Source organism: Canis lupus, chromosome 13 (genome assembly GCF_003254725.2).
Source record: "Canis lupus dingo isolate Sandy chromosome 13, ASM325472v2, whole genome shotgun sequence".
NCBI classification, from domain to species: Eukaryota; Metazoa; Chordata; class Mammalia; order Carnivora; family Canidae; genus Canis; species Canis lupus.
This window is the reverse complement of record NC_064255.1, coordinates 22,970,821-22,990,129: the sequence shown is the minus strand read 5'-3', so window position 1 is coordinate 22,990,129 and position 19,309 is coordinate 22,970,821. Positions and strand designations below refer to the sequence as shown.

General features: G+C 42.1%; 1 protein-coding gene across 14 annotated transcripts in view; it reads left to right on the top strand.

The window, feature by feature from the left end:
* MTSS1 (MTSS I-BAR domain containing 1) overlaps nt 1–19,309 on the top strand; it is a 161,682-nt gene that overhangs the window by 24,417 nt on the left and 117,956 nt on the right. For all 14 annotated transcript variants that reach the window (XM_025450507.3, XM_025450500.3, XM_025450504.3 and 11 more), the window contains exon 3: nt 2,226–2,299. In XM_025450507.3, the coding sequence (XP_025306292.1) occupies nt 2,226–2,299 (74 nt within the window). The remainder of the gene's footprint in view (nt 1–2,225; nt 2,300–19,309) is intronic.

The following is a 19,309-nucleotide window of genomic DNA, read 5'->3' as shown; positions in this document are numbered from 1 at the left end:
TAAACCAGAAAAACATTTAAGTATCCCTCTTCCACCACCCTGCCTTGTTTCTTATCTGGCCTCATTTAATTGACTGGCAGCCTTTTAGGGTTGACCAAGGAGAAGATCCTCTCTTCCCCTTTTACCAAAGAGGAAGCCAAAACTTAAAGTAACTAAATGTTTATTGCAGCCTAATCAGTTACAATAAAACCTAAAGCAATCCTTTTTTTTTTTTTTCAAAAGATTTATTTTAGAGAGTGGGAGAGGGGTAAAGGGGGAGAGAATCCTGAAGCAGATTCCCTGCTGAGCGCAGAGTCTGCATGGGGCTAGATCCCAGGACCCTCAGATCATCATGATCTGAGCCCAAATCAAGAGTCGGCCACTTAACTGATTGAGCTATCTAGGAGCCCAAACCTAAAGCGATCTTATCCTCATTGGTACAAAGAACATTTTATATTCTTTGACAACATTTAGGCCTCCTGAGGACAGGGACCATTTATTTTGTCAAACTAGTAGTACCCAACTGAGAGCCTCATGCTCATGGTTTAGTTTTCTGTAGTAAAGAAAGGATAAGAAGACTGTAGAAGAGATGAATAAGGTTGGAGTATATACATGAATCACTCTCTGCTGCCGGTACTTGCATGTTGGCTCTGTCCCATCAGAGAACTAAGTGTCTCATGACAACAGCAGACAATGAAATTGTACTCATGGGAAGGTAGTATTTAAAAGTACCTGATTCCTCACACTTGACCACCATCCTCATTTTCAGGGGAGCCCTGGTGACCATGTAGTACGCAAGGCACCTCTACAGCTGGCTCATTAAATTGGGATGATTGGCAGTGACTTGAACTAGAATAAATCAAGCCATTGTGTCAGATATTAATTGTAAATCAGAATGAGCTATTTATAAATCCCAGGATGTTTGATAAAGCTAACTTTTTCCAGGGTTTGCATTTGATGTCAGCTCTTTGAAAAATATGCTTCAAAGGGTTTTTTTTTTCGCTTGGTTTTGTTCTGTATGTCATTTTTTTTTTTTTTAATTCGAGCAGAATATTTTCTTGCTCTACTGGAAAATATCAGGCCTCATTCTGCAGTTTGGCACTAAGGGACTGTTGCTGAAGGTTTTTTTGAGGGGGGAGGGGGATCACTTCCAGCTCCTTCCAGAACCTTCTGTGTCAGAGCTACTGCTGCTAAGATATAGGGTCATTTCTTCAATTCCATCTTAAACTCCTTTTTTTCTAGTCCTTATTCTCATGTTCTGCCTTCAACAGCTTTACATTCTTAAGAATGCAGAGTAAAGACTAGATTTATATATGAAACATTTGGTGATGAGCTTTATGCGCCATGTTGGATTGTGAAGTCCGTGTGGTGAGTCTTGGGGCTGGCTGGTATGTTCTAGCTCTCCATGGCCCTTGAATGGAGCGGAGCTTACTCTTCATTGGATGACATCTGGGGATCACAGCACTAGGAACCGGTAGACCACAGAGTGCTCAAGAGGACGTGAAGAACTCAAAATAATTTCTAGGACAGCAGATGAGTGTAGTGACTTCTCAATCTCAGCTTTGAGGAATTCAGAAGATGCAGTTGAGACAGCCTTCTAAGGTTGAAAAAATAGTGTCTTTGTTTCATTATAAGTAGGATTTAGGGGGAAAAGTCACACAGCTCAGAGCTTGTCTTGAGGCAGGATGAGCACAGGACCATGCATCCTGCTGGGCTACCTGTTCCAGTTCTGAGACGAACTGGTGATCTTGAAAGTCACTCTGAACTTGTCTCAGTTTTTTCATCCCTAAAATGAATTATTTGAAGCAGAGGCTCTCTCTCCAAGATCCCATCTCCCAGTCCACGTATAGATGCTATTTGCCTACTCTAAAATTAATTTCACCTGTACCATTTATAGTTTTTAATGATGTTTTTCTTTGAGGTTAGAAACACCTGTCTTTCCTCCTTTGTGAAATTTGGCCTGGTAATTATGTTACGATCTCAGGTGGAACGGGATGGGAAGAATTGCCAACATTTACCGCCCAGCACCCAATGCTCTGGTTATTTTTGGGAAAATGCGCTAATAGGAGGAGGAATGCTTCCTGAGAAAACAAGTGGGCCTTCATTCAAAGCCAGTCCTCGTCCATGTTCATTTGAGTCATTTCTCCTAGAAGGTCACATTCAGTTCCCTGCAAAGGTGTTAACCCTTTAGCTGTAATGAATTTGTATGAGAGATTCCTCATGCTTCTGTTATGTTTACATTTTAGGACCACAGTAGTAGCAGCAGCTGCCTTCTTGGATGCCTTTCAGAAAGTGGCCGACATGGCGACCAACACACGTGGTAAGCAGATGGAGGGATGGCTTCTAGTGCCAACCAGATCCAGCCTGTGGGCTCTTACCCCTTGGGTGACTTCACGATGGGTCAGAGCTGAGCTGACTCATGGTTTTAACTTCCTAGAAAACTCTGTGGGATTCCACATATTAGAAGTTGCAGATAGTTCTCCAGATAACGAAGCATGTGAGAAGAAGAATGAAAAATAGAGAAAAGGAACCACAGTTTGTGCAGGAGGTGCCTTGATGTGTTATGTAGATCGCTTTTAATGACATGCAGGTTGCAGAGCCTTGAACTGTGTGTTCGGTTGCAGTTTGTTTTTGACTTCCTCACACTGGTTTTCCCAAGGCTTTCCTTACTGCCTTATGGTGAGGGAAGCAGTGAGAATGATTGGACAGACCATTTTTCTGCAAAGAACCCTTGTGTAAGTCATGTCCTGTTTTATTGGATCTGTGTGTCTCCCACGTTTGACTGCAAACACCTTGAGGCTATGACTATGACTTATTCATCTTGGAACTCCTCCCCCAAAATAGTGCCTAGGACATAGCAGGTATTTTAAAAGTATGTGTATTAAGTCAATGAACAAAGGGAAATCTTTGCAATTTTTAATAGTTTCAATGACTATAATAAAATATGTGAGAGATATAAAGAAGAAAATGAAGCTCCTTTATCCACCACCACTGTCAGAAAGACTTTACCCCATCGTAGAGACTTCGTTTGTCCAACGGGGGTTGCTTTCCTTTTCATTACCAGGCAGAGAAGCTCTCTTGCCTCTCTCCTTTTTTTTTTTTTTTTTTGCCTTATTTTTCTGTTTGCTTTGTATACTGTCTGTTCATTATCTTGGTAACATTGGAAAACGTGGGTGTCAGGGGTAAGTTTTGGGAGTTTGCTCTAAGTCACACAAGGGTTTATTTTTTAACTTCTCTGAAACACATGATAGATCCCTCCAGTGGGTTTCATTTGGCACCCCTTTACCATTGGTGCTTCAATATTCCAATGAATTTGCAGTGAGGACACTTATTCATTCAAGAAACTTGAGAACTGCTATTATTTTAGATATTATTATGGGACCACAAAAAACAATATATTATTTATTCTCCTTGTCCTGGAGGGACTTGCATTTGAGTCAGGGGGAGGGGGAAAATGGAATGTGTGAATAGAGAATTTTGAGATAGAAGTAATATGTTTGGTATGGTAATAGTCATAGAACAGCGTGCTGGGGGAATATAGAAAAGTGAGCAATTAGCTCAGCTCAGGGAATCGAGGTTCTCCCAGGGGAGGTAATATTTCCCCTTATTTCCAACATGGGCACACGATGTTCCCTCAGAGAATGTGATGGAGATACCAGAGCACTGGTTGGAAGAATTTGATCTGGCTGGTCAGCTTGATATGGGTCTTAATTCATATATTTTCTTATTCACTTAAAAAATCATTACATAGTTGACAGGTGTCCATTATACCCTTCCTGCTTGCACATTCTAAAGATTCTGTAATGTTTCACATGATCTTGGCCAAAAGGTCGAGAAGCAATATTCTGTAATGTTTAAGCCAGTGATCGTCACTATTAGTGTTTTTGAGTCTATTTTAGAATATTCTATTTCAGTCTCTGGAACTGGACTTGTCCGTCATTTTGATGTCTTTCTAGGAAGCCATCAGAATGTGTCTTCCTGAAAAGATTTGCTCTACTATCTGAAAGAACTGAGATAGTTGGCATTGCATTTTTGAGACCCTTTGATTCTTAATAAGTTTTAATATTTTCATATTTAATTACTGATTGGATCCTAAAGGATGGAATAGAGCAATATCCCCCGAGTTCCCATAATTGCCAACAGCAGGAACTGAGGTTTCTGCAGAGGCTGTTCTCCGGAGTTAGCTCTCTATGGGAAACCAGAGAGCCTGCAGGTCTTGTGGTTGCAGGGAGGAAAAACAGAGCAATCGTCTGTGGGAAAAGAAACCAGAATAGCTTCTCTGTGGTGGTGATGGAGGTAGAGTCGCAGCTTGGAGGTGAAGTATTTGACAAAAGACAAATAATGTCACGGTGAACAGACCCTCGCTTTGATGTATTTTTAAACCACTTGATTTCAGGTCATTTTTAGCGATGCCAGAATAACTTTACATCTTGCCATCTCTATAATCCATATGCGCTGGGGGAAAAGAACTTTGTCTTGAGTGTAAGAACTCTCAAATGACCTCAAAAGGGTATGGCTGATAGAAGGTATATTTTATGAAGATAAGGGGGAAACATGAAGGTACTTCTCATATGGTTAACAAGCATCAGAAGTGATTTTTATGAAGTTATTTTTAACTTAAAAATTGAAAAACTTAGACCATGTGCTTTTTGTTTAAAAAATTCCTTTAACAAAGTCTATAAAGTAAAATGTACCCTCCCAGTACCCCTTGCAGAGATTAGATTGAGTGTCGTTCATAGACTGGGGTTTTTTTGTTTGTTTTGTTTTATTTATTTGCCTATATAAACATGTCTGGGGGGAAAAAAGGTAGTTGCAGAACAATGTGTAGAATGATACATGGAGTAAAGTACATCTAGATGATCTGAAGGTAGCCTGTATGGAGCACATTCCCATGCTTTTACTTCATGGTATGTTGTAATTATCTTTCTACATCCATACCTGTGGATCTGCCTCATTCTAGCGCCCAAATGGAATTTCATTATCTGGACACAGCACAATTAATATCACTCTGCTGTTGATGGAAATTTAGGATACCTCCTTATTTATTTGCTGTTATAAGCCACATGGCAATTAATGCCCATGTTATACATCCTTTGGGAGATCTGTGTGTAATCTGTTTTTAATAGTGTGTGCATCTCTACGGAAACGATCTGTAGAAAATGCTTCATACTTTTCATACTGTTTTGGTCAGTGGCAAATACATTCGGACTTATGGTCATTAAAGGCTGTGATTCTGTGGTTTGCAGTTTGATATCTACCCTCTACAAAAGTCCTTTTCTAAAAACATTTTTATTATTATTTTTTTGCTTAGAGCTTTTGGATGTATTTTTTGAGTTCTTCTTGCTTGAAGTGATAGAGGGGAATTTAAGTACATCTCTTTTGGGCAGGCATCCAGAATCTCAAGTTAGTATGTCTCTGGTTTCCAAAATATTAGCATTCCATATTGTCTCCTAAAGCTCTGAAATTCCTTTGTCCTTTCTAGCTAATATTTTGCACTAGCTAGTAATACAATTTATTTAGGAAAAACTTTTAAAGCTACTCACTAAGAGCAAAATTAATGGAGTCATTATATAACTTGTTAAATAGGATGTGGAAATATGTTAGAACTCTATTTTGTTCATTATGCAAGTGCATATAAGTTGCTATTATTATGCACACATTATAGTATTGTATTGTTGTATTTAGATTAATAAATAATTAAGCCATAATGGAATTTGAGAGTTTATTAGCACCATTGTACAGCTTCATATTTTGTTGATTGTGTACTCTGGAATGAACATACAATTTGTAGTTAGCATGAAAGTACACCTTTTCCCATGTTACTGGCTACAAAGAATTAGGCACTTGCTAGGCATGGAATGCCAGACTTTGTGGAGCAGGTCCCCATCTTCTTCGTTTCCATAATGGACCAGCAGATGGCCTGTCATTGGAGTTGTGAAATGTTTGGACTGACTGGTATGCAATTGTCTGAGTTACTTTAAAAAAAAAAAAAAAGAAAAAGACTAAGGGTTGGGGTGGAGGGCTTTCTCAGCTCTGGACAGCAGAGGTACCATCTTGGGGACTAACATTCCTGCACCTGTGAGCATGCCCTTGCACACTGGACCCTGCTCCCTGTTTCACTGAAAGCTAGGAATACTAAGCTGAAGGAGAACCCCCTGCCTTAGTCAGCACTGGCCTTTCACACCACTGCATTGTTTGCTTGTGTCAGCAAGGGCCTTTGAAGAGCATAATGCTGTGTGACTTTCATTTCTGGCTGCCTCGGTGTGCCTGTGTAATTTCTTTATAGCTTTGAAAAACCATCTCAGGGCTGTTTAGATAATGATACACCAAACCCAGAGTGAGGACTTTAGGATTTTATGAAGAAAGGAAATGGATCCCTAGCTGACTAGATCATCATTAATGTCCAGAAGCCTTTGTATTATCACTTGAAAAAATGGGCCTGGTTTCAATACTGGAAATCATAATAGCTAACCTTTATTGAATAGTAATACAGGGTGGGCTCTGTTCTAAGAGCATCATGTATGATGTGTCTATTCTCACAATGTGAGATACGTTCTTGTGATCTCCATTTTAGGTGATGAAATCAGGTTGAAGAGAACTTACCTAAACCTTGGTTACATGGCCAGTGAGTGATAAAAGGAGTCTGGCCCAGAGCCTAGATTTTAACCATTAAATTATGATTCCTTATGTAAGGAGCTCCTGGATTTAGTAAAAGCTTATATTTGTTTTTAAAGTTACTCAATCCTGAATGCATTAAAAAAAATCTTTTTTTTTTTTTTTACGATTTTATTTATTTATTCATGAGAGGCAGAAACCTAGGCAGAGGGAGAATCAGGCTCCCTGAGGGGAGCCCAATGCAGGACTTGATCCCAGGACCCTGGGATCACAACCTGAGCTAAAGGCAAATGCTCAACCACTGAGCCTTTTAATACAGGTGCCCCCCATTAGAATAATCTATGTAGCACCTTAGAGTAACTTAGATTGGGAGCTGTGATGCCTGGGTTTGTCTTCTGGCTTTGCCAACTCTGCAGGCCTGAGTAAATTGCAATAGCCAACCCCCATCCCCAACCCCTTATCCACAGGGGATATGTTCCAAGACCCTCAGTGGATGTCTGAAACTAGGAATTGTCCTGAACCCTATATATACTGTTTTTTCCTATATGTATGTACCTATGAGATATTTTAATTTATAAGTTAGGCTCAGTAGGAGATTAACAACAAAAACTACTAAATTTTATTAGAACAATCATAATATGCTGTAATAAAAATTATGTGAATGTGGTCTTTCTGTCTCTCAAAATATTTTCATATCCCCTACTTCTTGTGATGATGTGAGATGATAAAATGCCTATGTGATGAGATGAAGTGAGGGGAATGATGCAGGCACTATGCCATAGCATTAGGTTGCTGTTGGACCTCCTGACAGTTTGTCAGAAGGAGGATCAGCTGCTTCCAGACCACAGTTGGCTGTGGCTAACTGACACTGCACAAAGCAAAACCACGGATGGGGGCAGGGGGACTACTATATATTTCACTTTTCTGGGCTTTAATTTCCCCGACTCTAAAAGGGGTTTTCCCAGGACATAGAGTCCTAGATGATCACAAGTAACCTTTCTCGGCTCTAATATTCTATGATTTTAAAAATCTCATTTGGCCCTATTAAGTCCATAAAATATGAATGAAGTTGGACATCCAAATTCTCTCCCCTAGGTTATCTTTAGAGTTTCCAATTTTTGCCTTGGAGACGAAGTGGAGGAAGCAATGTTAAGGATAGGATAATGAGAGAGAGAGGGTTAGAAGAGAAAAATAAAGGCCCTGCTCAGACCTGCAGTGTGTGCTTGAGGAGAGCAGTTGGAAGCTAGAACTTTTAGGACTGCTATGAAGGTTCAAAGGACCAGAGGTGCTCTTCATTCAGCGAGCCTGGATTGCCGAGGTTCTGTGCATTGGTGAAGAAAGTTTTCGTGGCTTACAATGGATAAAGCAGTCATGGTTCTTGCAAATAGTTATGTGTTTTTAGTATATGTTACCTATTTTTAGTATACATTTTGTTAAATGCCGCGATCTTCAGATCTTGCTGTATGGATCATAATCACTCAGGAAGTTGGTTTTTTGTTTTGTCTTGGTTTTTTTTTTATAGAGATGGGGAGAGAAGAAGGGAGAGAGAATCTCAAGCAGACTCCATGCTGAGCTTAGAGCCCAACATGGGGCTTGATCCCACAACCCTGAGATCATGACCTAAGCCAAAACCAAGAGTCGGATGCCTAACCAACTAAGCCACCCAGGTGCCCAAGAAGTTGGTTTTGAAGATTTCAGGGCCCTCCCTTATATCTGTGGAATCAGATGGGTGTGGGTGGGACCTGGGAATCTAAGATTTTTTTTAAAGTTCCTCAGGAGATTTTACTCCCTTGGTGAGGTTTGTGCCTCTTGCCATGAGCCACCTGTCCAGTGGCATCTCTGCCAGTGGCTGGCAGTTCCACCCACAAAGAAATGCTCATGGCTCCCTGAAACCCATAAAGCCTTTGATCCCTGTCTTGTTGCACATGTGCATTCCAGATCTGGAATGTCCTCCTCACTCCACCCCTTGTCCGCCTCCTTTAGATGCTCAAGGATTTGCTGCTTGTTTTCCCAGAGCCAGGTTAACAGTCACATCACCCATGACACTTCTGGTCCCAAGGTAGAGGGAGACTTCAGGCCTCAGGGCTCTGCAGTGCATGCTTCTGCCAGTGTGTATGTGGCTCACTGTGTCGTCACTGGCCTCCTACTAGAATGCACACCCCTCTAGGACAGGCCTGCAGCCTGCTCCTCTTGGAGGATCCCAGGCACCTAGATGCTCAGTGTCTGGCATTTGGCAGGGTGCAGACAATGTTTGATGAACGAATGACTGAACGTGGACAGCTGTTAGCACTCTTGCGTGGCCCTTGGTGGACCTGAGTGAGGAAGGCTGTCCTTTTTGGGGGCACGAAGCTGGTGGGATGGAATCTTGGTCGGTTAACAGAATTCAGATTTTAGCTGCCCCCTCCCTGAGGTCCAGCCTGGCGTGGAATATGTGACTCCTCTATGATGTAGCTGAAGAGGCCCTGGCAGTCCCATGATGCAGCCACAGGAAGGGGCAGGTGGTGGGTGGAGGGCTGGGCCCAGGGAACAGAGGGAACCTCCTCAGGGAGGAGGTGCTGGGCTGCTGTTTCCAAGAGGCAGCCAAACTGGTTTTGTTTGCCTCTGAGTTTTATTTTAACTAGGCAATTTGAGATTTCACTGGCCCTTAACTTCTGGATTGACTTTGGTATTTAAATGAGACTCTTTCCATATGAGAGCCTTATGATTTCTACCTAGGAAGCTACTTAGCCAAACACGAGGTGGAGGGAGGTGGAGGGTGGCGGTGGGGTTGGGGGTGGAGGGGATGGGGGGATTAATTATTTAAAAAAAATCATAAAACCCTTCTCACAGGTCTGGAAACTGAATATTCTTTGAATACGACCCTAAAGGAATATCGACAGATCCATTCACTGATTTGAAATAAAAAGGTCTAAAATTGTAATCTGCTGATCTCTAGATAAGGTGGTAGATCATGAACTGTTATTTTTGGTTACTGTCTTTGAGATTTTATTGCCTCTAGGAAAAGAGAGAACTTAAAAAGTATTTGGGAAACAAGCTCAGTTGTGATTTTTCTTTAAGAGCTTAGCTTGTTTTGAAAAGTTCAAGGATTGCATATTAATTTTTCTGATGATCTTATTCTGAGGGTTTACAGATAACAGGAGAAAAAAGAGTCTAGCATAAAGCATCTTCTGGAGCCTGGAGAGGTTTAATTTTGCTGAGAGCCTGTATAGAGACAGAAGAGGGGCACCTTAGCTCTGATTTTCCAGAGCCTGGCACATCTTCAGTGCCCAGGAAACAGTTGCTGATGTATTAAAAATTTTTGTAAAGTCAAACGCTTCATAGCTTGCAGAGAGGGTGGATGGACCATCAGCTGTATTCTCTCATATTTTTAAACCTGAGCCTAGGTGTGCTGGATGGAAGATGACCTAGAAACTTTCCATTGCTTTTTGTTTCCAGAGTTTTGAACTTCTTGATTTTGATTCATATGAATTATACCGAGGAAGCCCTAAGCAAATTTTGCCCCACTCATGGTTAACATTTTGAAAAGTCTTCACTGGTCTGATGTTGGTGGGTGTGGGGAGTAAGAACATTTGTATTTGGTTGAAGTGGGAAATTGGCTGGGCAAAGACAAAGTCACCTTTTCTCTCCCATTTCTTTTGTTTGTTTTGTCTTTAGTTGCAGGCCCAGTGCCAGGACTGGACAGGTGCTGTGTATGCCATGGGGTCCTGGCCCTGTGTGGAGCTTTTGGGCCAGGCTGTTCTGTGAGATGCTGGAAATGTTCTGTGTTTTCACTGCCCAGTATGGTAGTTACTTGCCCCATGGGGTTATTGAGCACTTGAAATGTGGCTAGCATAACTGAGGCACTGAATTTCTGATTTTTAAAAATTTGAATTAACTTAAATTATGTATATAACTAACTGCATTGCTGAGGACTGTGGTGGTGGTACCAGGATCTGGGATGGTAGCTTCAGGAACTTCCATCAACTTTTCAAGCCACTCCATACTTAAATGGGTATCTGTGTAGGAGTACATATACATCTATTTTTGTATTTAATATCTATCATCATAGTCTCAATCTCACATGAAGTCCAAATAAAAAATTTGTAAGTTGTTGCTATTTATGGTGATATTTAACCTAGCTCAAAAGTGTGTGCCTATCATGCAAACAGCTTCAGGATATAAATTCTCCACCTCCTATGGAGATTTTGGAGTTGTCTTTGACCTGCAAAGGGATGACATAAAACAATACAGTGCCTTTCTAAGTGTGTTCAGAAATGCATATCCTGCTTGTCGATTTCACTATCTTGATGCTTTTTCACTCTGACAGGCCTTGAATCATTTTAACTCATTACCACTATACATTTACTCATATACATTCTGCTTGGAATTAGAACAACTTGTTAACAATGACCCTATGAGGGGGCGCCTGGGTGGCTCAGTCCTTTAAGTGTCTGACTCTTTCATTTTGGCTCAGAGCATGGTCTCAGGGTCCTGGGATTGAGCTCCATGTCGGTCTGTGTTCATTGTGAAGTCTGCTTAAAGATTCTCTTTCGCTCTCCCTTTGCTCCTCTTCATGCTCTTGTTCTCTCTCTCTCTCTCTCTCTCTCTCTCAAATAAATAAATAAATAAATAAATAAATAAATCTTAAAAAAAAAAAGGTAAAAAATAGTAAAGGCCCTTAGGGCACACCTGGGTGGCTCAGTCGCTTTAGCTTCTGACTCTTGGTTTGAGTTTAGGGCATAATCTCAGGGTCCTGGCGTGGAAGCCTCAGGGGAGTCTGCTTGATTCTCTCCCTCTGTCCCCCACCCTGCTCACGTGCATGTGATCTCTCTCTCTCTCTATTTCTCTCTCTCAAATAAACCTTTAAAAAAGTAAAATAAAAATGGCCCTATGAATGTGAAGTTTGTCTTACCAGTTTCCATTTTTTAAAAGTGATTATTTTTTGGTTTGCTTTATATGAAATTCAGACTTGGTATTGAATCCACCATAGTAGGAAAGCATATGTATTTTAATAAATTTATTTATTTTTTCAAATCACACTGTAGGTAAGGGACAGAAACAAAGAAATTCATATGTTTATTAAGTATCTTTATTTTATAAATCTTAAAAAATAAATCTTTTTTTCCCCCATTTTTTTGGTTGGAGGAGTTTGGAGGTGGGTGCCAATACATGAAGGTATTTTGATGGCCAAATTTGTATACTCTGAGATTTGGGATCGTGAACCGAGCATTACTGGTGATACAGTGAAACTGCTCCTTTCTGATCCCACTGATCTTATCTTGATGTTATAAGACTGATGCCTGGGGCACCTGGGTGGCTCAGTGTCTGCCTTTGGCTCAGAGTGTGATCCCGGGGTCCTGGGATCAAGTCCCACATTGGGCTCCTGGCATGGAGCCTGCTTCTCCCTCTGCCTGTGTCTCTGCCTCCCTCTGTGTCTCTCATGAATAAATAAAATTAAAAAAAAAAAAAAAAAGAAGAAGACTGAGTCTTGACAGGACAGATGCCTGTTCTACAAGTGGCCTTTTCTTCTTGATCTTTGGTTGGATAGCAACAGTTGCCAGAGACGGGATGCTTCATCATGGTTAACCAGTGTCCTGCCTGTGCCATGTTTGGCTTTTCACCCTCTTCCTGAAATGACTCTTGAAACAGCGGTTGTTGCACATTGGCCTGAAAGGCACTACCGTAAATCCCACTTGAGTGTAAGCATATCCTGGGTGTCCAGAGCAGGGTGTCACCAGGATCCCCAAACCTGTAACAGGGAAAGCTGGGGATGTCCGAATCCTACACTGAAGCCCATGGGTCCTGCTAAGGCTTGTCCTCCCTCTAACCCAAGAGAAGCATCTGTTCTTAGTTTCAGTGGCATCACCTTGTTTTGCCCCAGTATATTTTCCCAGATGATTCTTGAATGTGATGTGTGCTGTTTTCTCTCTAAACTCAGCAGCCTTAATAAATGCCGGTGAATGACACAGTGGCAGTGGTGGTGACAGTGGGGAGGAAGGTCCAGGCATGGAGAGGATGTGTGTTTTTATGGGTGACTGGGTTGATGTGTGCAGCATCGTTATTTGTGTCGTTAGGCAGTTTACATAATGAAGTGGTTTGTTCAGCATTTTCAGCATTTCCATCCTTCCAGCTTGCTGGGCTGTCTGCATTTTGTGCACCAGCCCGGAGGATTCTCCTCCTTCTCCCTCCCTCTTCTCCATCCCAATTCTTTGCCTTTGTGTTTGTTTTGGCGTAATAATACTCCCCCCTAACCCCCCTCCCGCCCATCCTCTGCTGTACACAGATGTGTTGTTACTTTAGCAAAATATGGATTAGCATTCATGGGACGATGCAGTTATTTTAGTTCATACAGATGAGGCAAGGTTTTTTTTTTTTTTGTTTTTTTGTTTTTGTTTTTTTAACAGTGCTTTCTTATGAAAGATCTTTTGCCATTGACTTGTGAACTTGGTCTGGTCTGCCCACCTCAGATAAAAATAACCATTTGGAATGTGAAAACTTGAAGACACTTGAAGTTGTCAAAACTAGTATTTTTCTACCATGAGTTCATTCTTCCTGATTGTAAGCTGCCTCTTCTCCGTTCCCTCTGATAAAGCCCCAGCGTAAAACTTGGCACGAGATATGAAAACTAACATTTTCTTTTTTTTTACGATTTTTATTTATTCATGAGAGACACAGAGAGAGAGAGAGGCAGAGACACAGGCAGAGGGAGAAGCAGGCTCCATGCAGGGAACCCGACGCGGGACTTGATCCCAGGACCCCGGGATCACGCCCTGGCCTGAAGGCAGGTGCCAAACCGCTGAGCCACCCAGGTGTCCCAGTACACTACTTTTAGAAACCTATCTGTGGCCTAAAGTGAGAATCACCTGGAGTTTTTTTGTTTTGTTTTGTTTTGTTTTTTAACCTAACAATCTGATCTTTCATTTTTAAGATGGTACAGGGTTTTTCTTATAGACCACCTAATGTCTGGTTCAACCTTTTCATTTTTATGGGGCAAAGTCACTTACCCAAGGCCACTCAGCTCTGAAGGGGCTCACAGGGGATTGTCCTGCTAGCACAGTGCTGTCTCCTGGTTTCCCCTGAAAGCTGCATGGTGAAACGCTTATTCACTTTGACCCTTGGTTTAATGTGGAGGATATTCAAGTAGGAAATAATATGAGCTGTGAAAAAAAAAAAATTCTTCTGTGCTTTTAGTACATTATTTGTAAGGATTTTTGTTTGCTTATTTGTTTCCACAAGATCCTTGGTTAACTGTTTTTCTTTTTTAATTTTTTTTTATTATTTATGATAGTCATACAGAGAGAGAAAGAGAGAGAGAGAGAGAGGCAGAGACACAGGCAGAGGGAGAAGCAGGCCCCATGCACTGGGAGCCCGATGTGGAATTCGATCCCGGGTCTCAGAATCCCGCCCTGGGCCAAAGGCAGGCGCCAAACCGCTGCGCCACCCAGGGATCCCGGTTAACTGGTTTTTTGAGGGCCAATTCCCACTTCTATATTTAGTCCTTCATTTTTCTATGGAAGTTGCTTTTGTTTCTTCTAGCGCTGTGTATGTTGGGGGGACTGTTTTGCGTATATTTGGAGCAAAAATATATTTTTATATTTGACATGGGCATATTTATCTATAAGAATAACAAGATTTCTTTTGTCGGCATTGTCTTAGTTTTGCAAATATATATCCATCCATGCACGAGTGCTCGTACACATGCGCACGCATACATGCACACACACAATATGTTTTTCGATTCCCAAATGTCTAAAATTGCTACGGGACTCTTATTTCTAGTAGAAGATACTGCTGTGGAAGTCTGCAGCATTTCCTGCTGTGTGTGCCAGGGCTCAGGGACCCTGGTTGTCATGGAAACTAATATCCAGCCGCTGTGTGGTACTTTCCTTTGGAGCTGCATTTGAGCGCATTTCACAGTTCGATACAATGCTGCTGCTTCTCCCTTTAAAATAAGAAGCAGGGGTGGGAAGGGGGGAAGCTGAGTGGCTTACACATTAAAAAAAAATGCTGTTTCTGCTAAGGCAGAACGAGACTTTAATATGCACCCTTTTCATGTGATTGTCAGTAGTAGGATAGCACAGTTTTCCCCAATGGTGGCCAGAGGTATCTGACAAAATACAGAAGAATTTTGGAGGAGATTGTGAAAGCGGAACCTTCTTTCTGAGCTGGGGATCTGGAGGCTTCTCTTTGGGAATGACGGGCTGGCCGGGCTGACACGGGCTTTTATCCTATTGACTCTGGCTGAGTCCATTTGATTTGTCCGAAGGGCTTGGGAGCAGACAAAAGACCTTCAGCTTTCCACATGTTCCCCTACCTACCCCCGCATTTCCTGACCCCACTCTCTCAGAACCTGCCCAGAGAACCGGATCAGAGAGCCTGGAGAGCTCGCCCCAAATATGAGCCCTTGATCTGCCGCCTGAGCACGTGATTGCCACCTGCGCTTGTTGAAAGGCGGATGCTGATGATGAGAGTGAGACTTCACTTGGATAATATGGTTTAAAGCCAAGCACGAGATGTGTCGCTTTTACGAGAACTCGAAGAACTCATGAGCCGTGTGAACGCACCCCCTGACCTCCCAGGGGTGTTTGGTGGCCTGTCAATCACTGGCCACAGGTGGGCCTGCGGCACATATATGCAGCAGGTGGCAGATTCCCATCCCCAGGTTCCCACAGACTCCTGTTGCATGAGATTGAGGGAGAGTAAGATTGGCCCTCACCTTGTTTAAGTGGATGCCTCGTGCTCTGACATTTGTTTTTCCAAATGTGTTTGTACAAAGCAAATGCTGGGAGCGTATGTTCCTCAGAAACGGTGGGATACCCTAGAGCCTCTGCCTATCACAGGTGGTGGGGATCTCAGTCTAGCTGGGGCCTTGGGGATTTGCTGAGGGCTCTCTACCTGTTGAAGCACCCAGCTACCCCTTCAGCTGCTCTATCTTGACGAGATAAGGGAAACCAGCTTAGTGACTTGCAGTGACTTGGTTAAAATGTCACACATCTTCGCAGCAGCAGAGCCTGGAGTGTGTATCTGCTCTGCATGACCCTCAGCCCCACATTCTTTCCCGAGAGATCAGTTGTATATGTAGAACCATCTCAGGATTTAGACCAGCATTTCTTAATCTTGGCGCTGTTGGCTGACATTTTGGGCTGGATAATTCTTTGTTCTGAGGACTGTCCTGTGCATTGTGGGGTGTTCAACAGCAGCCCTGGTCTCCATCCCCCAGTTGTGAAAACTGAAAATGTCTCTAGACATTGCCCAGTGTCCTCCAGGGGTTCAAACTGCCCTAGGTTGAAGACTGCTCAACTGGACCCTTCAGGTATTTTCCTATGGCAGTTTGATGGAATCAGGGCTGTGCCTTTTCTTGATGCAGTTGTGGAGAACTTGGTTCATTGAAGCAAGGTTTTACGTGATTTATAACCGTGTTTTGATTTTAGAAATTTGACGGTTCATGCCATTGTTTCATCTGAGAAACGACCACTGTGCTAAGTCGTGGATAAAACTTTGTGAAGAGTCCACATCTTACCAAAAAAGATTGCTCCTCTTTAGCAGAGGGTCATTTCCCAGCATGAAAATAGGCATAGTATTTTAAAAGATTAAGTTGAATAAGAACAGTGATGGAGATGAACAGAGGGTTTTCATTCCTGCTGAGCTGGCTCCCTTTGTGGAGAGGTGGCTTGACCAAGGCAGAGCCTGGGTCGGGAGGCTGCCTCGAGGTCCCTTTGCCTGGGCACAGCCGTGTGGCCTCGGTGGGTCAGCCCGATTGGACACACCTCAGCTTTGTTGTCTGTTTGAGAATAGTTGGGTTGGCCACACCTGCCTGTCAGGGTGATCATAGAGCTCGCCTGACACCATGGCTCTGAAAGCCCCAAACAGCTGTGACACAAGGTCATGTGCTCCTGTGTCACAGAATTTCTGGGAGTCCTGCCCACGTCAGACCCATGGATCCTCGGCTTCTTCTTAGACACCAACACTCATGTCTGATTCCACTGTTGCTTGCCCTGTCTTCTACCTCTGCCCACACCTCTAGATCTGTTTACGTCGCTGTTTTTCCTCCAAAAGACTTCTGATATTTTAAAATTCCTGTTTAATTCTCTGGGCTTCGTTATTATTTTATTACTATACAGTTTATTATTTTTATAAATGAGTATTTACATATTACAACAATTACATGTAGCCATAACAATTATTTTATAGTGCTCTTAGATTTGGGATATTATAATAGTAACTTAAATGAATTTTTATTTTTTATTTATTTTTTTAAGATTTTATTTATTTATTCATGAGAGACACAGAGAGGCAGAGACCTAGGCAGAGGGATAAACAGGGTCCCAGCAGGGAGCCTGATGCAGGACTCGATCCCCAGACCTTGGGATCATGACCTGAGCCAAAGACAGATGCTCAACCACTGAGCCACACAGGTGCCCCTTTTACAAAGATTTTTTAAAGATTTATTTTATTTGAGAGAGGGAAAGAGAGAGTACAGGAATGAAAGGGAGGGGCAGAGGGAGAAGCAGACTCCCCACTGAGCAGGGAGCCCAAAGTGGGGCTCAATCCCGGGACCCTGGGATCACAACCTGAACCAAAGGCAGAGACTCAACCACTGAGCCATGTAGGCATCCCTATTTTATTTTATTTTAATTTTTTTTAAAGATTCTATTTATTTATTCATGAGAGACAGAGAGGCAGAGACACAGGCAGAGGGAGAAGCAGGCTCCATGCAGGGAGCCCGACGTGGGACTCGATCCTGGGACTCCAGGATTAGGCCCTGGGCTGAAAGTGGCGCTGAACTGCTGAGCCACCCGTGCTGCCCTTTTTAAATTGTAATAGTGTTTTATTTTTTATTTTTTCAAGCTCTATTGAAATATTATTGACAAATAATTATGTATTTAGGTTGTGATTTTTTTTAAGGTGTATATGATGACTTCATATACTTAGATGTTGTGACGTGATGAGCACAATTAAGTTAATTAATAAACCCATCACCTGACATAGTTACCATTTTTAAAAAATGAATTGTGAGATGTTCAGTCTCCTCTCACATGCCCTGGGTCTTTGGTATCTGTTACCTTCCCCACCTTGGCATTCCCTTGGAATGTTCCTTTCCTTCCCTCACACAGACCCTGGCTGATCCTCTAAGGTTGCTCTCAAGTAGTTTCTCCTCTGGAAAGCCTCTTCTTGGTACTTAAGTGGGTTAGAGGCTGCCCCGCTTTGCTTCAATCCCAGAACCTGGGATCCCGCCTGCCTATCACCATCCCCTTACTAACCTGTGAGCTTCTTCGAGGCAAGAACTCATTCATTGATTGTACTAGTGAGCAGTCTGGTGTGCCCTGTTTTTTCTTTTTTCTTAATTGAGATGGCATTCATATGACATAAAACAGTTTTAAAGGGGATAATTTGGTGGTGTTTCATTTATTCACAATGTTGTATGACTGCCATCTCTGTCTAGTTCCAGAGCATTTTTATCACCTCAAATTAACCCTGCCCCCAGGGTAATGCAAAAGTTGTAGAGGTGGGTGTTGGTGATGGTTGTACAACAGTGTGAATATACTATAACACCATTGAACTGTACCCTTAAAAATGGTTATAATGCACAGAGGGGTTTTAGGGCAGTAAAAATACTCTTGTGTTATTAACGTAATGATGGCTACATGACATTATATACCTGCCCAAGTTCACAGAATGTACAACACCAAGGACGAACCCTGATATAAACTGTGCACTTCGGGTGATAATGATGTACCAGAATAAATTCATCAGTTTTAAACACATGTACCACTCTGGTAGGGAATATTTTTTTTTTTTTTGGTAGGGAATATTGATAATGGGAGGCTGTGCATTTGTGGTGATAAGGGATTATGGGAAATCTCTCCCTTTTCCATTTTGCTATGAACCTAAAACTTATATAAAAAATTAAAATCGTAATTAAAGAGATGGTTATAGGGGCACCTGGTAGTCTCAGTGGTTGAGTGTCTGCCTTCAGCTCAGGTCGTGATCCCAGGGTCCTGGGATTGAGTCCCCACATCAGTCTTCCCACAGGGAGCCTGCTTCTCTCTCTGCTTATGTCTCTGCCTCTCTCTCTCTGTGTCTCTCATGAATAAATAAAATCTTAAAAAAAAAAAAAAAGAGATGGTTATGATGCTAAATTTTATGTTAGGTATATTTTACCACAAAAAAATAAAAAAACCCATATACATTAAGCCCGTAATTCCTATCTTCCTCTTGTCCACTCCCGCTGCTAGTGTCTGGTAACCACCTTGCCAGTGTATTTTTTTCATCATTATACCCTTAGCCTCCAACATTGTTGTTGCTGAATAAAACTTTCGTTCAGTGAATGAAGAGAACTTTTACTTTTTTTTTTTTTTTTAAGATTTTGTATATCTATTTGAGACAGACTGTGAGAGAGAGAGCGAGAGAGAGAGAGCGCATGAGTGGGCAGGTAGGGGCAGAGGGAGAGGGAGAAGCAGACTCCCTGATGAATAGGGAGCCCAATGCAGGAATCAATCCCAGGGCCCTGAGATTATGACCTGAGCCAAAGGCAGACACTCAACTGACTGAGCCACCCAGGTGCCCAGAGCTTTTCCTTTAACACTGATTTCTCGTTGTGTATTTAATAGATGCATAATGAGAAAAGTTACCTTTAAGGAAATTTCTTTGAAATGTTTCGCTAGTATTTATTTGTTTTCTACTTGTCTACTGATTTCTGCATTGAAGTGCCTCTGAAACCAAAGCTACTTTTGTG